This window comes from Microtus oregoni, unplaced genomic scaffold, assembly GCF_018167655.1.
Source record: "Microtus oregoni isolate MIOR12 unplaced genomic scaffold, Mior012 000055F_ref0000237, whole genome shotgun sequence".
Taxonomy (NCBI): domain Eukaryota; kingdom Metazoa; phylum Chordata; class Mammalia; order Rodentia; family Cricetidae; genus Microtus; species Microtus oregoni.
In genome coordinates this window covers 13,846,693-13,869,184 of record NW_024543831.1, presented here as the reverse complement: position 1 = coordinate 13,869,184, position 22,492 = coordinate 13,846,693, and the positions used below count along the sequence as shown (strand labels likewise).

The window sequence follows — 22,492 nt, the reverse complement described above, 5'->3', positions numbered from 1 at the left end:
TCAGTGAATTAACTTTCTAAAAAGAAAAAAAAAAACATTTCTTTCTAAAATGCACAGAAGTTTTTCTGGCAGAATTTATTTCTACTAGCCCCTAATGTATTAATATTAATCTTGATTCCTTTTTCATAACCACACAGAAACTATCATTCAGGAAGATCACAGATGCTGTCAATTGAGGCATAATTACCAAGTAGATTATCTAGGTCTAGAGAGTTTCCATTTCTCCACAAGCTCAACTAGGGACATTTAAAAAAATTACAAACTTTCTTCTCAAGATAGGGGCCTAAAACAAGTCAGTGATGGGAAAGAAATGAATTAAGAAGGAACTACAGGGCATAATGATCCAGGTTCTACAGTCTATATGGAATTTCTCATCCTCTGAAAACAGGGAATGCTACAGAACATAAAGTGCTTTCTTGTGCGTACTATGCAGTGTCACAATGATAGCCAACTGCTTCCCTAGGAAGTTTGACTCGAGCTACATGCAACAGGAGATATCTCTATAAAACTCAAGCTAGCCTCAAACTCACACTCCTACCACATCAGGCTTTAAGGTAATACTGTGTCTGACCCCCATAGGTCAGAGTTTTTGTTTTGTTTTTTTTTAAATATTTATTTATTTATTTATTATGTATACAATATTCTGTCTGTGTGTATGCCTGCAGGCCAGCAGAGGGCACCAGACCCCATTATAGATGGTTGTGAGCCACCATGTGGTTGCTGGGAATTGAATTCAGGACCCTTGGAAGAGTAGGCAATGCTCCCAAGCTCTGAGCCATCTCTCCAGCCCCCTTGTTTTGTTTTTTGCTCCCTTTTGGAGACAGTCTCTTCTCACAACCTAAGCTGGCCTCAAAATTATAGCATCTTCCCTCACTTAAGCGCTGACATTAAAGGTATAATAGGTCAACAAACCAATGGTTATTTTTTTATCTTTTTTTTATTTTTATTTTATTTATTTGTTTGTTTGTTTGTTTGTTTGTTTATTTATTTATTTTTTGGTTTTTCAAGACAGGGTTTCTCTGTGGCTTTGGAGTCTGTCCTGGCACTAGCTCTTGTAGACCAGGCTGGTCTCGAATTTATCTTTTTTTTAAAAAAACTTCTTTATTAATTATGTATATAGGGTTCTTTCTGCACATATCCCTGCAGGCCAGAAGAGGGCACCAGATCTCATTACAGATGGGTGTGAGCCACCATGTGGTTGCTGGGAATTGAACTAAGAACCTCTGGAAGAACAGTCAGTGCTCTTAACCTCTAAGCCATCTCTCCAGCCCCTCCAATGGTTATTTTTAATTTCCTTCATATGTATGAGCATTTTGCCTCTATACATGTATGTGCACCACATGACTAGTAACCACAGAAATCAAAGATGGTGTCAGATGCCCTTGGAATTGGGAGCTATCAATGGTTGTTGGGAATAGAGATCCAGTCCTCTGAATGATTAGCCAGTACTCAAAACTGCTAAGTCATCTCCCGGCACCCCAACCCCCAACACATTCTTTTTGTGAGGTAGGAAATCACTTTATAGCTCTGGATAGCCTGGAACTCACTATGTAGATCAAGCTAACCTTAAACTCACAAAGACCCACCAGTCTCTGCTTCCAGAATGCTGGGATTAAAGGCATGCACCAACCCAGCTGGCTAATTATTTTTGTAGTACTGGGAACACAGGGCAATAGGCAAGCTAGGCAAGCACTCCACCAGCAAGCCACATAACCCCAGCTTCCAGATTAGCTTGTTGTTTTGGTTTAGTTTTTATCAAGACAGATTTTTCTCTATGTAGCCTTAGCTAGCCTGGAACTTACTATATAGACCTTGCAAACCTCAAATTTGTGGTGATCCTCCTGCCTCTGATTCTTGAATGCTAAGATTGTGGATACCACTAGGCCTGGCTTGGTTTTTGTTTGTTTGTTTGTTTGTTTGGTTGGTTGGTTGGTTGGTGGGTTTTTTTTGTTTTCAAGACAGGGTTTCTCTGTGTAGCCTTGCTGTTCTTGTTTATAAACTTTTTTTTTGGTTTTTCGAGACAGGCTTTCTCTGTAGCTTTGGAGCCTGTCCTGGAACTAGCTCTTGTAGACCAGTCTGGCCTCGAACTCACAAAGATCTTCCTGCCTCTGCCTCCTGAGTGCTGGGATTAAAGGCATGCGCCACCACCGCCCAGCTAGCTTTGCTGTTCTTGAACAAGCTCTGTAAAGCAGGCTGGCCTCAAAACCAGAGATCTGCCTGGGCCCAGCTTGTTTTATCTTTGTTTTTCCATACTAGAGAAAGAACTTAGGGTCTTCCACATGCTAGAGAAGTAGCTACCCCTGTACATCCCCAGGTTGTCCCAGAGGGTTGGTGGTGGTGGTGGTGGTATTATTATTATTATAATAATTATTATTATTTCATGTGTGTGTTTTGCCTATATGTACATGGAATGTACTAGGACTGGAGTTGTAGATTGTTATTAGCCACCACATGGGTGCTGGGAATTGAACCTGGGTCCTCTAGAAGAGCATCCAGTGTTCTTAATTTCTAAGCCATATCTCTAGCACCCAGAGGGTTTTAATATGAACAAAAACCAACAAACAGATGACCTAGGTCTGGTGATACAGGTCTATAATCTCTGTTATTTGAGAATCTGAAGCAGAAGGACAGCAAATTCATATCTGGACTAAGCTAAAGAATGATTTCAAGCCTAGCCTGGGCAACTAAGTCAGACTATATCTCAAAGTAAAAGGTTAATAATATTTTCGAGCTGATGAGGGAGGGGGACTTGATCAGGGGAGGGGGAGAGAAATGGGAGGCGGTGGCGGGGAGGAGGCAAAAATCTTTAATAAATAAATAAATAAAAATTAAAAAAAAAAGACAAATTAGGATATAGCCTAATGATAGCATATGGATGCCTTATATTAATACACACACACACACACACACACACACACACACACACACGGAATCAGAGTCTCTTTCCTCTATCCTCAATGTATTAACAACTGTTAGGAATTGTCTTTCTCAGCTTCTGTTAATCCTAATATAGGCAAGGGGATGAAAACAAAGAGTATCCAGCATCAGGATGGTGCTAAGAATAAACACTCATAACAACATGAGGTATTTTCTACTCAGAGGCTGTCTAGGCTGTATCCTAGGGACATGGTAGGAGCACTTCTGAATTTCATCAATTTAAAACTGTCACTTTCCTAATGAGGTAGATAGTGCTCACCTGTCCACAGCTCTGTCCAGCAAGTAAAACAAGGCCTGAAGTACCACGTGTTGGACGGACTTGTGAGGATGATGTAGCCTGGCAGTGAAAAGGGCAATGGAGGCTCCAGTTGGATCTCGAACATTCTAAAGCCAATAAACAAGAAATATTTAGAAATCAAATAATAATTTTTAAAAAATCACAGCAATCTTTTAGACTTATTATCCTGGATAAAGAGTTGACATATGATGAGAACAGCTACTAACATAACTCCTTGATTTGTGTCTGTTCTTCCGCAAAGGGAAAAATGTTATCATCACCCATGTCTGATCCTATCAGCATTTCCTAGAACCATATTCTCGTAGCTCTGAAAAAAAAAATCACATTTTCTTCAATTGCAGAGCAATCCAAGGATAATTCTGCACTGGATTTGTAACTAATTTCCCAGGCAGGATGGAGAAAAACAGATCAAGATAATGATTTCCGTGCTACCTTAAACATATTATTACATATTCATCTGAGAGACCAAGAGATCTCTATAAACGAGAGCTTCCATTAAGTAAGGGTATGCTATGCTCTGACACTCTGTTAGCCTTCCCAAGATGCTGACCAACAACTTAGATGGATCAATGAAGAAAAATGTTTACGTCTATACTCCAAAGCTCAATAATTCAAATATTATTAATAACTAGTAATTTTCAATTAGTAATTATTCAACTATTATTAGAATAATTTAGTAGCAAAATGTTTTGATAAGGAACCTAGGCACAAAAATCCAAATAGGACAAGAGAAAGTAACAAAGCCAAGACAGGCTCTAAAGACTCACCAAGATGGTAAATTTTCCACTGAGGATCTCAGAACGGAGAGGTTCCTCATGAGGTTTCAGCTTCACAATGCCTTCCTTCCTTCTTGTTTCCTAAAAAGGAAATAATAAAGAGATGAATTAATATGGAAATACGATATATCCAGAACAACTTTACATAGCTCGGAGTTAAGGCATGTTAGAAATATAAATGAATTGTGAATTCCTTTGTAACATGCCTGCACTCCAGGGCAGTTAACTGTTCCCACACTTCTGTCCAAAGCTACCTTACCGGGAACTCTTCTGATGCCTCCAATAGTCGCTCTAGTTGGTCATTTAGAAATCTCTGTTTCTAGTGCAGATTTCTTTTTTTTTTTTTTTTTTTTTTTAAAGATTTATTTATTTATTAAGCATACAAGGTACTGCTGGCAAGGAACGCACCAGGTCTCATTACAGATGGCTGTGAGCCACCATGTGGTTGCTGGGAATTGAACTCAGGACCCCTGGAAGAGCAGCCAGTGCTCTTACCCTCTGAGCCATCTTTCCAGCCCTAGTGCAGATTTCTTTTCTGCAGCCCATGCTCATATTCTATCTGCTTAAAGGACAGACATGTCTATTTGGATATCCCACAGGCACAGACAAATTAAAATTATGTCCTTCTTTCTACCATGAACCCACCCCACTTTCCTGTCTCCTAAATTAATGAATGCCAGCATGATCTTAACTCACTCATCCCAATCCAGATACCCAACTCCTCTCCTCACACACTAGTTTAAGCAGCTCTGTCCTACTTTTCTCCACCTCCCCTGACATTATGTGCTTAATAATACTGCCATTCTCTCTCCTTGTAAATTTAACAGTCCTTAAACTGACCTTCTGGCTCCAGGGTAACAGCTGAGACACACTCTCCAAAAACTACTATGTCAAAATCTTTCTGGAATGCAAATATGGAAACCCCTACCATGTTGTTTGTATTACTAATGGATTTCTGAGGCCTTAACGACCTGGCTTTATTGATCTGCGCTCTCAGTCTTTTACCACACCTTGACTCCTACTAAACATTCTGGCTTCGCTAAATTTTACTTTCTAGCACTGGGCATCTGAACTTACAGTTTCTTGTATTTTGGTTGTAAACCTTTAACAGCTAAGTTATCTCTCCAGCCCACACTGCTTTCTTTACTATACTTCACCAGGGCTTGATTCCTACCCATCCTTTAGGTGTGGTTTTTTGGTTTGGTTTTGTTTTTGAAACAAGGTGCCACTATTCAGCCCTGGCTGACCTAGACCTCAATATATAGAACAGGCTTGGCCTGGAATTCACAGAGATCAACTGCCCCTGCCTCCTGAATGCTAGGATTAAAGGAATGACCCACTATGTCCAGCTAGAAGTTATTTCTTTTAGGAATGCTTCCTTTGCTTAGCTAAATGCTCTTCCAGAGTACTACTCTCTTATCAGAACACATCTGTAAGTGTATTTACTCCCTCTTCTAGGTAGCAATCACGGCACTGTTAGTATTGTAGCTATGTGGTCAGGCATGATGGTGCACGCCTTTGGTCCAGCACTCAGGAGACAGAGAAACTCCATGAGTTTGAGGCCATCCTGGTCTACATAGTGAATTCCAGGAAATAGAGAAAACTTGTGTCAAAAAAAAAAGAAAGAAACAAGGGGTCTGGAGAGACGGTCAGCGGTTAGGAGTACTGGTTATTCTCCCAGTGGATACAGGTTCAATTCCCAGCACCCACATGACAGCTTACAAATGTCTGTTACTCCAAGTCTGACACCCTCACATAGACATCAATGCACATAAAATAAAAAAATATATTTTAAAAATTTAAAAAAAGTAACTTCTAAGAACAGAACTTAGCTAATATCTGTTTTTCTTTTCTAGAGTTAACAGCCCCCCCCCCTTTCTTGAACAGCTCTCTGTAAGCTCTTCAGTCATCAGAACGGCAGCTTCGTAAAACTTCAAAGGACCTCAAACACCTGTGAAGTGTACCAAATAGGTCAGCCAGGAGGCAGAGAAGAGCAAAGACTCAGACTTCGAGGAGAAGTTGTCACAGGCTGATACCAAGGAATTTCCTTAGCCTCCACCATCGCAGCAAACTCTGGGGACATACAGAGTGTTTCCAGGAGCTGGCCAGTCCAACCTCAGCTCTCCCAGCTGCTGGACGCTGATCCAGTGTGTGTGAGGAGAGCACAAAGAACAGCAATACTTAGCTCAACTGCTACAGACCACATGACCCACGTACTCTGTAGGAGTGAAACAACTCTACAGCACGAAGCACATCGAACTTTCTGGCCATGAGGAACTTGACAGCCACGTTCCAAGAGAGTGGAGAAACATTGTACTGAACTGTCCACTTGTTGATCTCCTCAAGAAACTGCTTGGTAGCCTGTTTAATAAACAAAGAAAGAATAATTAGTAAGAAGAGAACATATTTTGGAAATATAAAAGAGACAGCAGGCAAAGATTATTATTTGTTCCCCAAACAAGACTCAGGTACATATGAAGTTTTAGGCCAGTCTGGGCTACACGAGACTCTGTCTCAAAAAAAAAAAAAAAAAAAAAAAAAAAAAGATGGTTTAGCATGTAAAAACATCTGCCACTAGTTCAATCGCCAGGTCCCACATGGGAGAAGGAAAAGAAAATCCCTGCAAATTGTCCTCTGACCTCCACATGCTCGAATGAGTACACAAACAAATAAATAAAAGGAATTTTAGATTTTAATGTAAAAAATATTTTAAGAAGCTGAAGAAATGGCTCAGAGGTTAAAAGCACTGGTTGCTCTTCCAAAGGTCCTGAGTTCAATTCCCAGCAACGACATGGTGGTTCACAACCACCTGTAATGAGATCCGGTGCCCTCTTCTAGCATACAGCAGAACACTGCACATATAATAAACCAATAAAGCGTTAAAAATATTTTAAAAGGGTTAAAATTTGTGTAATTTTATTCTTTACATTTTAGGCCAGAAAGTAGAATCAAATCAGAGAGAGGAAACAGGTCTGGGACCCATGAAGAAATAATGAGAAATAACTCCTCCTAAGAGTTGGGAATAGAGCACTCTGCCAGTACTTTGGCTTTAGCCAAAACAGCTATTTCTTCATTTTAGAATCCCCCACACACACCTCAAGCAGGGTTTCTCGGTAGCTTTGGCCTGTCCTGGAAATAGTTGTTTTTTTAAAAAAAAAAAAAAAAGATGGCTGGAGAGACAGCCATGGGTGCTGGGAACCAAACTCTTATATTTTTGGTTGTGACCCTAGCCTTTAACGGCTGAGCCATCTCTCCAGCCCAAAAATAGCTCTTGTAGACCAAGCTGGCCTCCAACTCACAGAGATCTGTCTGCCTCTGCGTGTGCTGGGATTAAAGGTGTGCGCCACCACCACTCAGCCATTTTAGAATTATTTAAATTGGGATTTTTGTGCACGTATATTTTGAATGGCTAAAAGATTACTGTGTTGTGATTCTGTTCTACCCATCTAGAAACTTTTCTTGGTTATTAGTTCAAAAATTAAAAAATTTCTTAATTTTAACTATACCCATATTATCTGTCAATCAACTCACAATTATGATGTACCTACTCAGTTGGGCATAGTAAGTAGCACATGCCTTTAATCCCAGCACTCAAGAAGCAGAGGCAGGAGGATCTCTGTGAGTTCAAGGCCAGCCAAAGTTGTTTAGTGAGACCCAGACTCAAAAAAATAACAACAAAAAGATGTATCTACTCATATTAAACCATACTTTTTTCTTCAACTACCACCAATGCCGAGGAAAAAATACTAAACTTGAAGCTGCTCCAAAGGCATGACACCCAGCCTACTATGTGAGCATGGACTAGGGAAATCTCTCTTCACTAACTTATGATGAAAAATAAGGGGGCGAGGCTAGGCACGATGGCACACGGCCTTCATCCCATCATAGAGACAGGCAGATCTTTGGGAGTTTGAGGCTACCCTGTTTTTACATATTAAGTAAGACAGGCAGTACTATATAATTGAGACCTTTCCTCAAAAGAGGAGAAGGGTCGCGAAATAAGGGTTATATATGCCTGAAATTTCAGCACTAAAGAAGCAAAGAAGAATTGGTCCTAAATTCTAGGCCACCCTGGTTACACAGCCAATCAAAGGCTACATAGCAAAATCCCATCTCAAAGACAGGGTAGGAAAGCAAAGGAGACTTGGGTGTTGTGGCACATATCCATAATCCCAGCATTTGGGAAGGGGTGATAGGAGGATCAGGAACTGGTCAAAGCCATCCTTTGCTACACAGACGTCAAGCCTGGGCCATATGAGACCGGGTCAAACAAACAAAAGGAAAATAAGGGGGAAAGGATAGGGTCAATGGCCTATATCAGAGAATTGGCAACAATCCTCCCTCCCAAATCCAATCCAAATTGCTACATCCTGTTTAAACAACTATCAAACTAGAACCCTACAAGGATCAGCATACCTTACCACATAGCACCCGATTCATCCCCAATTTTCTAGGAAAACCACAAAAGACCTTTCTAAACCAGGGGAAAGTCCAAGGCCTGGAGCACAGCTGAGTCTTAGAGCTTGGCAAGTGAGGCAATGTCACACACCACTGGGAAAGAGAAGCAGAAAACTACTAAGCACAGGGCATGGGGTCAAGAAGCAGACCACCAAAAAAAGCTTTCAGAAAAGCAGCACACTGTTCCTCAGCCACCCAAAGCCCGACCACAGCACTGAATCGCAGAGAAGATAAGAGAACAAATTTAGAATGTTCCTCAAGGAAAGCATTTGTGTTCCACCTGTAGAGGTGCACCTTCTAGTGAGTGGCCAGCATCAAAATGAGGAAAAAAAGAAGAAAAGCAGGCACAAAAGCCCAAACAAAGCCCTAGTAGGCCAGAAAGGCCACAAATGGGGTGTGGTTTTTTGTTTTTTTGTTTTTTTTTTGATGAACCAATAACCTTTTACACTTTTCTTGAAAGGGTTTCACTGTGTAGCTCTGGCAGGCCTGGAACTCACTATGTAAACCAACCAGACGGGCATGGTACTCACAGAGATCCTCCTATGCCTGCATCCCAAATGATGAATTAAAGGCATGTGCAACCATGTCCAATTTAACAAATCACCTTTTAAATCTACTTGTATAATGGATTTCTGATGTTTGTAAATAAAACACTAGAGTAAGAGAACACACCTTTCTTGTTGCTTAGCTGTGAGGACACCTATCAAACTTTGTATAGATAGAAAGGGGATATGATCAACACATACCCAATTGGTAAGATGACCTTTCACTGTGAAAAACCTAGCCTAACCCTAACAGTAAGGTGAGGCTTACTATGGAGATGAAAACTGATGTCTACTCATCCTGGATAAGTAACCAACTCCAGACAAAAGTGACAATTACACAAAGAGCAATTTGGAAAACCAATTAGCTTACTGTGATTAATCACAGGTGCAGGGACAGTTGTTAATTCAAAGGCAATTGCATCAACCACAACCTGAGTGATGATACTGGAAAGCTGCATTGGTAGAGCTCTCTGCACAACTTGAGGTAGCACAACAGATCAGAAAGCCCCCTCCAAACAGCTCTCAGCTCTGCCTCCTCTCTTACCTCTAACAACTGTTCCTATTTCTTTAAGAGGGAAAAGGGGAGGGGGGGGAAGCTGTAGATGAGGAAGGAGGAGAGTCCCTGTGTATCTTGTTAGTTTCAAGAATTTCTTGAGACTTGTGAGTTGTTTACTTTGGAAGAAATGTTTCAATTTAGTACTTGGAACTTTCTGAGCTTTAAAGAATCTTCCTCTAGAAGACTGGTTCTCAACCATCCTAATGCTGCAATTCTTTAATATAATTCCTTATGTTATGGTGAGCCCAACCATAAAAATCTTCCAATACTATTTCATAACTGTAATTTTACTACAGTTATGAATTGTAAATATCTGATATGCAGGATATGTGGCATGCAAACCTAAAGGAGCTGTGAGCCACCAGTTGAAAACTGCTGCTCTAGAATGAAATGTTTCAACTCCCAGGCAACTGCTACAAAACAAGGCCAGATGTAATGTCTCACATCTGTAACACTAATGCTCAAGAGGCAGAGGCAGAGGCAGAGGCAGAAGGATCTCCACAAGTTCCAAGCCAGCCTGGTCTATGTATCAAAAGTAACAGGACAACCAGAGTGGCAGTTGCACATGGTTTTCATATACTTCCTTTGAAGTACATCTTACCGTTTTTCTCTTCTTGTTTTTGGTTGGGAACTCTTTGCAGACCAGGCTAGCTTTAAATCCATATAGATCCACCTGCCTCTGCTCCACTCTTCCTCACTCCCCCTCTCCCTGCCACTGCTAAGATTAAAGACATGGATAACCCCACACAGGGTATAGTTTTTATTTGTTTGCTTGGTTGTTTGAGACAGGGTTTCTCAGTGTAGCTTTGGCTGTCCTAGAACTCTCTGTACACTAGGCTGGCCTTCAATTCCTGAGTGCTGGGATTAAAGGTGTCACTCACTGCAGAGACGTTTCATGTTTTTAGTTTGTATTGTTTTCATGTGTACTACAAATGATATGTTTATGGGGAACAGCATATTTTATACCTACATATACACACATACTTATACAGCGTAGAATGATTAAATCAAGCAAATTACCTATCTACTAATTGAAATAATTATTTTTTGTGATTTAAACATTTGAAATGCGTTCTTAAAAATTTTAAAGTAGATGTATAGGGGTGGGGAGTGTGTATGTGTGTGTATACAGCAGAGGTCAACCTCACGTGTTGTCTTACGGTCACTGCCCACCTTATTTTGAGATAAGGTCTTTACTTGGCCTGCGGCTTGATAACTGGCTAATGTGGCTGATCAAGCTGCTGAGGCCCGAAAGTCTCAACTTCTCATGTACTGGAATTCCAAATCTGTCCCACCACAGCCAGCTATACTACATGGGCCCTAAGGATCTAGATGAGGTGTTGATGCTCGCATGGGAAGCATTTTACCAACTGAAATTTCTCCTCAGCCCCTGTCAATTAAGCTTTAATGAAGCAGTTAAAAATGCTTAAGGTATGGTAGAATGATAAGCTAAATTGTAGCTATAATATCAGCAATTCATCAGTCTGGTGATATTAAAAACATAATTACAGTGAAATACATAAAGCAATTGACATTTACAGAAGGCTTCTAGAGGCCAGCACCTTGTGTTAGGCTTACTAAGCCAGCCTTTCTCTGTGCCCTTATACTAACTTTAAAAAAAAGAAAGAAAGCAATCGTAAAGTAAGCAGCACCTTACTATTATCTATAATTACCCCCTATGCAGATGTAACTGAAACTTTGCACATTTTGGCTATCATCTATCTCTCCACTCTTGTCACATTCCAGTTCTGGTGCCCACCCCATTCTACTGACTGTGAATATTCTAAACTCTAAAAATACATGGTGTAGTGTTGGCCCTTCTCTTATCAGTCTTCAGCCACTTGGCTAAGATCAAGTGTTCTTTTCTATACTGTCTTTTTTTTTAATAAACTCAGTTCCAAAGTTTTTGTTTTTGTTTTTTTTTTATTTTTCTCTTTGCAAAAATCCTCCAATAGCTGTTGCCTTGAGCTGACCTCTGTCCCCTGCTGGTCAGGATGTTGTTCTTGGCTTTAAGCACGGGAACAATTCCTCCTGGTTTGGCTAGTACAAGGCCCTGCCCGAAGAGAGACCAATGTACTGTAAACAGTGATGTGATATTTACAGATTCAAACACATCCACACCACCTGTTTTATTCAGCCTCAACCTCCTGCATCTCCATCCCTCTGGTGAAACAGATGAACCCATGAAAGAAGTCAAAAAGGATGGTCTTATCTTCACATCTTCCAAGACAGACTTACATATCTTCTTACACATGGATTATGCACAGCCAATGAGCACATATACACTCACTGGTGGCCTGTGGATTACCACAAAAGCATGTCCTAGCAACTCTGACAAGCAACATACTCATTAAGAGGGATAACTGAAATTCTTCAAATTAATACTCAGTGCATTTCCTGGTGAAAAAAGAACAAACCAAAAGATGAGTCACAGTTTAGAAACGATTCCAGCTCAAGGTCTGTGTTGGACTTCATCTAGGGTTCTGAGCAGCTGCAAGGATTGGGAAAAGGCCTAAATTACTGTACTGAAAACTAGCACCATCATTCACAAAGCCCTCCGGCTGACTCTTCCAGTAAAAGTAAGATTTGTTCCAACACAATCAAAAGATTGCGAGTTTAATTACACTCCCAAAACCATGTTTATTTGGGTTTGGGGACTTATTTTGACATGGGTTTTTTGCTTGAGAGTCTCAATACATAGCCCTAACTAGCCTACAATGCCTGTGTAGATCAGGCTGATCTTGAGCTCCTAAAGATCCCCCTGCCTCTGCTTCCCAGGGCTGGTATTAAAGGCCACAATCATATTTGGATTAAAAAGCAACAACAATAAAGTTCCTGACTATGGCAACAAGGCCACAGGTACTTGAGAACCTGCCATAAAACAGCAAGGAAATCTAGACATTAAATAGGTAACATACTGGACGTCATCCACATGCGACTGAAATAATAGTATCAGAGAGAAAACCAACAGGATTGGAAGTGAGTGGCATACACTTATAATCCTGACACTAAGGAGGCTAAAGCAGGAGGATTACCATGAGTTGAGTCAGAGGACAGTGATTTCAAAGCCAGCCTGAAATGTGTGAGGTCCTATCTCAATAAATAAGGCTGGAGAGGTAGCTCGGTTGGTAAAGTAGCTGCACATAAACTGGGTATGGGAGGACATGCCTACAATCCTACCACTCAGAGAATTCCAGGCCAACTCAGATACATGAGCCCTTCCATTTCAAAAATAAATAAACAAATAAAACTAATTTTTAAAGATTTATTTTTATTTTATGTATATAGGTATTTTGCCTACATGCATGTCTATGCATCACATGTGTGCAGTGTCCAAGAGGGCCAGAAGAGCATGTCAGATCCCCCAGAACCAGAGTTACAGAGAGTTATGAGCTAATATATAGGTGCTAGGAATTGACCCCTTGTTCTCAGTGCTCTTGACTGCTGAGCCATCTCTCCAGTCCCATAATAAAATTCTTTAAATGTGCAATGCTGAAAATTCCTCCCGTGGAAGCCCTCCTAGAGTTGGGAGTTGTTTCTCACTTTTTCTTAGTAAACATATATCCTAAGGTTAGCAACATGCTTCCACAAGTAAAAGCATTTCCTGTGCAAGAATAATAATATGAATTTGATCACTGGAACCCACATTAAAAAAAAAAATCCAGCCGGGCGGTGGTGGCGCATGCCTTTAATCCCAGCACTCGGGAGACAGAGGCAGGCAGATCTCTGTGAGTTCGAGGCCAGCCTGGTCTCCAAGAGCTAGTTCCAGGACAGGCTCCAAAAGCTACAGAGACACCCTGCCTCGAAAAAAACTAAATTAAAAAAAAAAATCCAATACAGTGCATGTACTAGACTGCTTTCTAATGCTATGATAAACACCATGACACACCAGGCAGTGGTGGCGCACACCTTTAATCCCACTTTAATCCCAGCATTTGGGAGGCAGAGGCAGGCAAATCTCTGAGTTCGAGGCCAGCCTGGTCTACAAAAGCTAGTTCCAGGACAGGTTCCAAAGCTACAGAGAAACCCTGTCTCAGGAAAAAAAAAAAAAAAAAACCCACGACAAAAAGCAATTTCTTATGAAACTTGTGCCCTCAGGACCTACCCAGGCCACTTCACTTGATGATGGACTACTGCTATGTACATCCAACTTTACGGCTTGGTGCATCAGATAATACCCAGGTCATAATGAGCCACTCAGATCACACAGTAATCTGGTTGACCTTTACCATCGATTTCTACTTAGCTGGGCAGTGGTGGCACACACCCTTAATCCCAGCAGTCAGCAAGTCCCTGTGAGAGACCCTATCTTAAACCTCACAGAACAGGAGAGATAGCTCTATGGATAATCATTTTTGCTGCACATAGGCAACTTCAACACCCAAATTAAACCACGTAAAAGCATGTGTGCCCATTAATTCCAGTACTGGGGATGGAGGGCAGACAGGAGAATCACTGGGGCTCACAGGCTACCAGCTTAGCCAATTGGTGGGCTCCAGGTCTAGTGAGAGATCCTGTCTCAAAAAAGGAAGATAGAAGCCGGGCGGTGGTGGCGCACTCCTGTAATCCCAGCACTTGGGAGGCAGAGACAGGCGGATCTCTGTGAGTTCGAGGCCAGCCTGGTCTACCAAGGGAGTTCCAGGACAGGCTCCAAAGCTACAGAGAAACCCTGTCTCGAAAAACAAAAACAAAAACAAAAACAAAAACAAAAAACAAAAACAAAAAAAAAAAAAGGAAGATAGAAGTGACTGAGGAAGACATCTGACAGAAGACCTCTACAAGCGTGCACACACACAAACGCACAGAATAACAATAATCCTAAAGCATAGCCTGTCTGTTGGGATAGCACCCATGCAGCCATCAAGGAACAACGGAGAGTGGGTCTGGGAGTAAAACATCCACCCTCTCGCTCACTCAGTGTGTTATTTGAAGACGTCACTGACCCTCACTAAGCCTTAGTTTTCTCTTCTGAAAAGATAAGGGGAAACGGAGCAATGGATGAGAAAGCACCTATGACCACACCTAATACACAGAAATCTCTAAATAAATGATTGTTTCTTTTTTCTTTAATCCAGCTGTTTTCACACAAAAATTTCTTTCAGTAGAGACAGAGTTCCTTAGAACTGGGTTTCCTGTTATGTGCCTTCAGCCTACAACAGTTCAGAAGTTCTAATCCATTTTACCCAACAGCATAAACCTACAATATGTATCCATCTGAAAAAAAAAAAAGGAGGAAGAGGAGGAGAAAAAGCCCATAAAGGGGCAATTCCTTATCTGCAGCTCTGTGAATAGTATTTTTACATCTGCTCCCTTCTCTAAGTCCTTTCTCTCTGAAAAGGACTAACACTGCCATCATAAGCACAAACAGTTTTCTCCTATATTCCCAGCCCTCGATTTATTCCTTCTATTCTGAGATACATATTCCCCCAGCCTGCACAAATTGGCCTTGGTAGTCCAGGCAGGCACTGAACTTGTTATTCTTCTACCTCAGTCTCCACTGAGCTGAGCTTACAGGCCTTGTGGTGGTTTGGCTAAGAATGGCCCCCACAGGTCAGGTAGTGGAACTCTTGATAGGGTTAAAGGATCAAGAGGTATGGCCTTGTTGAAGACGTGTGTCACTGGAGGTGGGCTTTGAGGTTTCTCTCTCTGCCTCAGATCAAGATGTAAAGGTCTCAGTTATGGCTCCAACAACTGTCCGTGTGCTACCATGGTCCCAGTCATGATAATAATGGAATAAGCCTCTAAAATATAAGCCACCCTCCAATTAAATGCTTCTTTTTCTTTCTTCCTTCCTTTCTTTGGTTTTCACTCTGTAGCCCTGGCTGTCCGGAAACTAACTTTGTCGATCAGGCTGGCCTCAAACTCACAGAGATCTGCCTGCCTCTACCTTCTGAATACCGGGATTAAAGACGTGCACCACCATCTGATATTAAATGCTTCCTTTTATAAGATTTGTCTTGGTCATGTCTATTCACAGCAATATAACAGTGACTAAGTAAGCCCTCGATTCAATGTTCCCTTTGTAAGAGTGGCCTTGGTCATGCTCTCTCTACACAGCAGCAGGACAGTGACTATAGCAAAGGCTTCTAAGCACATGGCACCAACAGAAAGACCACTCATTATAATGACAATAAAGGAACTACTTCATCTAAGACATACATGGGGGAAAAACTGTAACCAAATAAACTGGGGGGGGGGAGGTGGCGCCCACCTTTAATCCCAGCACTCAGGAGGCAGAGGCAGGCGGATCTCTGCAAGTTCGAGGCCTGTCTGGTCTACAAGAGCGAGTTCCAGAACAGCCAGGACTGTTACACAGAGAAACCGTCTCAGAAAAAAAAAAAAAATGTAACCAGACACTCTAGATTGAACACCTAAATAAGTAAAAGACTCAAGGTCTAGTTTTTTTAGAAGCTACCTGTGATGGTCTGAATAGGAATGGCCCCCATAGACTCATGCATTGGAATGCTTGGCCCATAGGGAGCGGCACTTCTAGGAGGTATGGCCTTGTCGGAGAAAGTGTGTCACTGTGGAGACAGACTTTGACGTCTCATATGCTCAAGCTAGGCCTAGTGTAGCCGTCTCTTTCTGCTGCCTACGGATCTAAATGTAGAACTCTCAGTTCCTTCTCCAGCATGTCTGCCTGCATGCTGCCATGTTTCTCACCATGATGATAATGGACTAAACCTCTGAAACTGTAAGCCAGCCCCAATCGAATGTCTTTTATAAGACTTGCTGTGGTCATGGTGTTTCTTCACAGCAATAAAACCCTAATGAAGACAATACCTCTATATCTCAAGTCCCATTATCCTGTGACAGATGCTTGTAGTAAGCTACTTTCACTTCGTGCCTGTTTCCCATCTTTCCTTTGCTGTGAATTATTGCCCTTTTTATGTCTATTAATCACTGAGTCCACATCAATCTTTGAGGAAACAGAAACAGGATCTAAACAAACACAAATTTGCAACACTGCTACAATGTGTACTGAATTTCTAAACTAAAACGACATTTCTTTCATTAACGTTGTACCAAACTGTGTATGCAGCATAAATCTATATTCCTAGCATTTAAGAGGTGGAAATAGGATGACCAGAAGTCACCTAGATTTTGATGTCCATCTGGTGGAACTAGTCTCTTGGTCTCCTGGCTCGCGCCTGGGCCCCTCTCCTGCCCTCTCTCCTTTCTCTTTCTCTTCTTCTTGTACTCTCTCCCCGTCTCTATCTTCTCCTGGCCCAGTTCAGTTGGGCCACTCTAGATGCCTCTGGCTATACTCCCCCTCACATCTACAACAAACCTCTTCAACCACACCTAAGAGCCCTCTTGTACTCATCACCTGCTTCAAAAGAGGGAATTCAGGTCTGGTACTGTAAACCTGACCAAAAGCTCATGGTTCTGGAGGCCTTAGACCCTCAGAGGGAATCTACTACTAGTACCCCACTTAATAGCTTTGTTGACAAACTGGCTCCTAAATAGTTATGTTTACAACCACAGATCAGTGCAGCCCTCAATCTTGACCAGAGGCACTTTTCCCCACAAAGAGCAAGAGTCGTGCAAGAGTGCAGAGTGCAGAGACTTCAAACTGAGCAGTGTGAACACTCAGCCCTAAATGGGTTCTGTCAACACCACAAAGGCGGCGACTTCTGGAAGAGATGACGGGCTGCCTTCTGCATGGCATAGCCACTGCGCTCATGAACTCACATGAACCTGCGACAGCGTCCCGACAGGCAGCACTCACAGGACTGAGAGAGCTGCTGAGGGTAGAAATGAACAAAACACATTGTTGATAAGTATTACACTGTCAAAGAATAAACAAATAAATAAACAGAAATACAGCAGGCATATTAATTATTTTTTAGAAAATATATAGTCTAGCTGATTTCTTTTTTTTTCTTTTTTTTTTTAATTTATTTATTTATTAAAGCTTTCTGTCTCTTCCCCGAGTCTAGCTGATTTCTACTCAGTTTCCCTCCAAGGTATTTACTTGCTCTATTTCCGTGGACTTAAACTGTTTTTTTATTTTAGCTTTATTGTTTCAACCAGAGTCTTGATATGCTCCATCCTCTTGTCTTGATCTCTAAAGTGCTATAATTACAAGTGTACAACCTCTTGATCAAACTATTTTTAAAAGTCAGTTTCAGTTGTTTTTTGTTTTTTTTTTTAATTGCTGATGCTCTTCTTCAAAAGAAGAGAAACTGTAATATTTCAATGTGTGGTGTTTGGTTTAGGGGTGTCTGTTTGTTTGGAGACGGAGTTTCTCTGTATAGCTTTGGGACCTGTCCTGAAACTCTCTCTGTAGACCAAGCTGGTCTCAAACTCAAAGAGATCCACCTGCCTCTGCCTCCCAAGTGCTGGGATTAAAGGCATACACCACCACTAGACAGCTCAATGTGTGTATTTTTTAAAATGATGCCTTCTTCAGGATTTAGCTACAAGAAATTTTATGCTTCATAATTCACAGAAAATAAAACAGGATATGTCAGGCGGTAGTGGCACACGGAAGGAAGGAAGGAAAGAAGGAAGGAAGGAAGGAAGGAAGGCAGGCAGGCAGGCAGGCGGGACATATAATTTATCACAATTTCATCTATCCAAACAGGATATATTCTTTCCTTTCCCAGTTAAGTCTTCTGTGTTCAAATAGCAAATCCTGTCAGAAAGACTATGGCAAATAGAATTGATTTATAAATCAGTAATGAGACTACTCTCAGCAATCTAGACAATAACATTTCTAGAACTCAGAATCAACTATGTGAAACTAGGTCTTGGTGAGTAACAGCCTTACTCACAAGACTGATAAGGACCTGAGTTCAATCCCTGGAACCTACGTCAAGAACCAAAGGTAACAGTGAGCATCTGTAACCCCAGCACTTCTAAGGTGAGAGGCAAAGACAGGAGAATGCCCAGAAACTTGAGGTCAGATAGCTTGATGTACAAACTACAAAAACAAAAGACATTTGCCTCAGATACAAGGAGGAAGGAGAGGACAGACTTCTGACTTCCACATGGGCACAATGGCACATGTTTGCCTGTACTCAGCAGAGTCACAGACACACAAAAACAATAAATAAGAACATCTAGCACACAGAATCTTACATAGTGAGTATTCACATTTTTTTTCTTTGCCTAGGAGTTCCTGGCTTTAATTCCCAGTACCAAAACAAACAAACAAACTTATTTTTGTCTTTCTTTAGAAGATGTCAGCCTGTAGAGGCACATGGATGATGAGGCAATCAAGACCACTGTGGGCTACATAGTAAGTTACTGAAGGCCACACTGTGTTACACAAAAACAAAAACAAAAGACAGCAGTAACTTACTTAACAGGTATTCTATTCTGATATCAATGGGTTGTATGATGGAAAATCTTTCTTCTACCCACTAAAAAAAAAAATAATAAACTTCAAACTCAAAGCCCTACAAATCTTAAGGCCAACTAACGATGAAGAAAAGCTTAATATTCATTTACCCTCTCAAAGAAAATAAGTGGAATGGTTCTGAAATTCAGGACTCTCTCATCTATTACATCAAACACTGTACAAGGACCAAAGGGGAAAAAAAGCTAAGTACAATTAAAAGATTACATCACACTGAGAACTGAACAATAGGAAACCAAGGCTGAACAAGGAAAGCTCCCCAAAGCTTCATAGGACAAGGAAAGGCCAGAGTTAATTAGGCTATTAAACATAGAAAGCTCTTTAGTGTTAATGACTTCCTTCCAGTGGAAGGAAAGGAGTAAGGCTTATCAACACTCCAACAGCCAAGTGTTAAAGGCCCAATGAATCTCCAAGAGCGGACAAACAGAAAATGTTCTATTCGCTTTAGAAAGACTCAGTGGTAGAGTGTCTGTGGCGTGTGCAGTCCTAGATTTAACTCCCAGTACCACCCATCCCTGCCCAACCTATCCTACCCCCAAAATACACAAAAATGTCTTCTTTTTGAGACAAGAGTTAGACAGATGCTCTGGTAGGCAAATAGATAGGGAGAGGGGCCATGGGACCATAGGGACATGGCTAGGTAACAAAGGAGTAAGTTTCCAAGACTGCCAGCATCTTCCTCCTGACTTGAAACAAAAGCCTGGCATCTTTGGTCTCCACCAGCAGGTCCCCTACTGATGGACTGGCTCTATAAGTTCAAAGCCTGCTCAGGGCAGGCCACACAACAGCGGCTGACCAATCAACCATCCATCTTCAAACCTACCAACCCTAAAATAGGGCAGGAGGCTCTTGAGAGGTTTTAAACCCCAACCCTCAAGAAGACACTGGATTTCTTGGCTTGCCAAGTCCTTCTATTTGCAGAGGGTCTTTGTCTCTGTGTGTCTCTGCAGGTGTGAGTTTCCTTACCCTCAATAAACACCTTCCGTCAGCTGCTGGCTCTGTCTGTGGTACCTGAGATTTCTCTGCTGTGATCTGTTGCAGTTCAGATTTTTCCTGCCTTTTAATTCTTTAACTGGCAAAGAAAATGAACCTGATTCTGCGAGGCACTACACGCCTTTAATCCCAGAACTTGAGAGGCAGAGGAAGGCAGATCTCTGAGTTTGAGGCCAGCTTAGTCTGAAAAGTCAGTTTCAGAACAGCTAGGAAACCCTGCCTCAAAAAAGTAAAAAAACCCAAGCCAAAAACAACAACAAAAAACAAACAAACACACAAACAAAAAACCCAATCCCTAGATTGCATTATTTGTGGAATTCATCTGGGATTTCTTTTGAGGACTGTAGATTCATCGAGTCAAAAAATTAGGCCAAACTCTAAAAGGTGTGTCCACTAAGATGCATGCACCCTCCCCTACCCTGGAACTGTGCTGCTAATTTAATTTCTTCTAATTAGAAGGTCCACTCAGACCTTCTAACTTTAATGTCGATATACTCTAAGAAGCCAGTTAAAATGTTTGGTTATGAACAGGGTAGATGGTTCAGTAGTTAAGAGCACTGACTGCTCTTCCAGGACCCAGGTTCAATTCCCAGCACCCACATGACAGCTCACAACTGTCTGTAACTCCAGTTCCAGGGGACCCATCACCCTCGCACAGACATACACAGGCAAAATAACAATGCACATAAAATAAAAAATTTTAAAAATATATATTTGGTGATAGCTGGGCAGTGATGGCAAACGCCTTTGATTCCAAAACTCAGGAGGCAGAGGCAGGAGAATCTCTGAGTAAGAAGCCAGCTCTGATCTATAGAGCAAGTTCCAGAATAGCCAGGGTTACACAGAGAAACCCTGTCTCAGGAAGAAAAGAAAGAAAGGGAGGGAGGGAGGGAGGGAGGGAGGAAGGGAGGGAGGGAGGGAGGGAAAAAGAAAGTTTGGTGACTGGAGATGGGTAAACAGGCACTGACCGGCACTACTGAGCTGCAGTCTACAGTGTTCTGACAGTGCTACCGCGAGGTGACCTGACCCCATGGTCTAAAGGACAGACGCTTTTCGGGAAATTTTAGAAATTTCTCTTTACCCGGAGACAGACAGACCTCTAGATTTTTCAATGTGCTTGTATCTGTGGCCCTGTCTCTGCTGAGATGCAAAGGCTGAGAGCCCAACTACTGCTTCAAACTAAAACTGGATGATGGTAAATTTCTTCCCTCCCTCTCCCTAAAAGTAATCCAAGAAACTTCAAACTGATTACAGTTACTCTAGCTGAAACTATAAGCTTCTTTCCTCTATTTTTAAAAATTATTTAACTTTATGTGTATTGGTGTGAGGGTGTTAGGTCCCCTGGAACTGGAGTTATAGAGTTGTGAGCTGTCTGTCATAGGGGTGCTGGGAACTGAACCTGAGGGCTCTCGAAGAGCGGCTATGTTCTTAAGCACTAAGCCATCTCTCCAGTCCCTTTCTCCGGATTTACTTTGCTAATTGCAGCCTACCTCCTTTATCCATGCTAACTAATGAGTGTTTAAACAAAAGGGTACAGAAGTCCATATTTGATCTGTGAAACTGGTAGATCCCATAGGGACTCCTGCCTGACAGGAGCTGGGCTCACCTTGAGAAAAAAGTAACCATGTAGCTTAGCACTCTCTTTGCTGGTGACTTCATCAAGATAGCGGGAGTCATGTTACTAGGCCACCATCTTGGTTAAGGTATAACTGCATGACATAAACCAAGGATGGTGGCACCCAAAAATCTTCTTAGCCCTGACAGACGGTGGTGGCAGACACCTTTAATCCCAGCACTCAGGAAGCAGAAGCACGTGGATCTCTGTGAGTTCGAGGCCAGCCTGGTCTACAAGAGCTAGTTCCAGGACAGCTAGGACAGAGAAACTCTGCATCATAAAACCAAAAATAAATAAATAAATAACCTAATATGAACACTATCCGTGTTCTTTCAAATGTCACTAGTTCTGCTTTGTTTTCTATCCTATATTACAGGGTCTTATACCCAATTTACATATGATAAATTATAAAAAGACTCATTTAGGCACTATTCTTTAAATTTAAAAAAAATCGTGAGTGGTTAACATGCTTCCTATCTGAAAAAAAAATACTTACAGCTTTAAAAAATTTAAAAATGGGGTAGGCGGTGGTGACTCATGCCTTTAACCCCAGCACTCAGGAGGCAGAAAGAGGCGGAGCTCTGAGTAAAAAGCCAGTTGGTCTACAGAGTTAGCTCCAAGATAGTCTGGGATACACAGAGAAACTTTGTCTTGACAAACAAAATATAAAAAATGGGCATGACATCAAGGGGACCCTACAGCAGAGCAACTGATCCTCTTTTTCTTTAGGCTACTAGTTGAGATCACTGAGGTCCTAAACCCTCTACAGGAGTTAAAGGCTACTTAAGTTTACATTTTTCCTGTCTTTTAATTATTTAACTGGCAAAGAAAACCAACTCAATCAGACTCCTAGACTGTGTCACTTAGTTCAAGGTTGGCTTCCAGCCACATATTACACTAACGACAGTTTGAGGCCAGGCATGATGACTCATGACTGTAATCCCAGG

The 22,492-nt window shown here is 41.6% G+C and overlaps 1 protein-coding gene across 3 annotated transcripts in view; it reads right to left on the bottom strand.

The window, feature by feature from the left end:
* Positions 1-22,492, bottom strand: part of Ptpn9 (protein tyrosine phosphatase non-receptor type 9) — a 79,047-nt gene that overhangs the window by 35,453 nt on the left and 21,102 nt on the right. For all 3 annotated transcript variants that reach the window (XM_041638518.1, XM_041638520.1, XM_041638519.1), the window contains exons 2-4: positions 6,229-6,372; positions 4,003-4,092; positions 3,197-3,321 (exon numbers count right to left, since the gene is read on the bottom strand). In XM_041638518.1, coding sequence (XP_041494452.1) covers positions 3,197-3,321; positions 4,003-4,092; positions 6,229-6,372 — 359 coding nt within the window. The remainder of the gene's footprint in view (positions 1-3,196; positions 3,322-4,002; positions 4,093-6,228; positions 6,373-22,492) is intronic.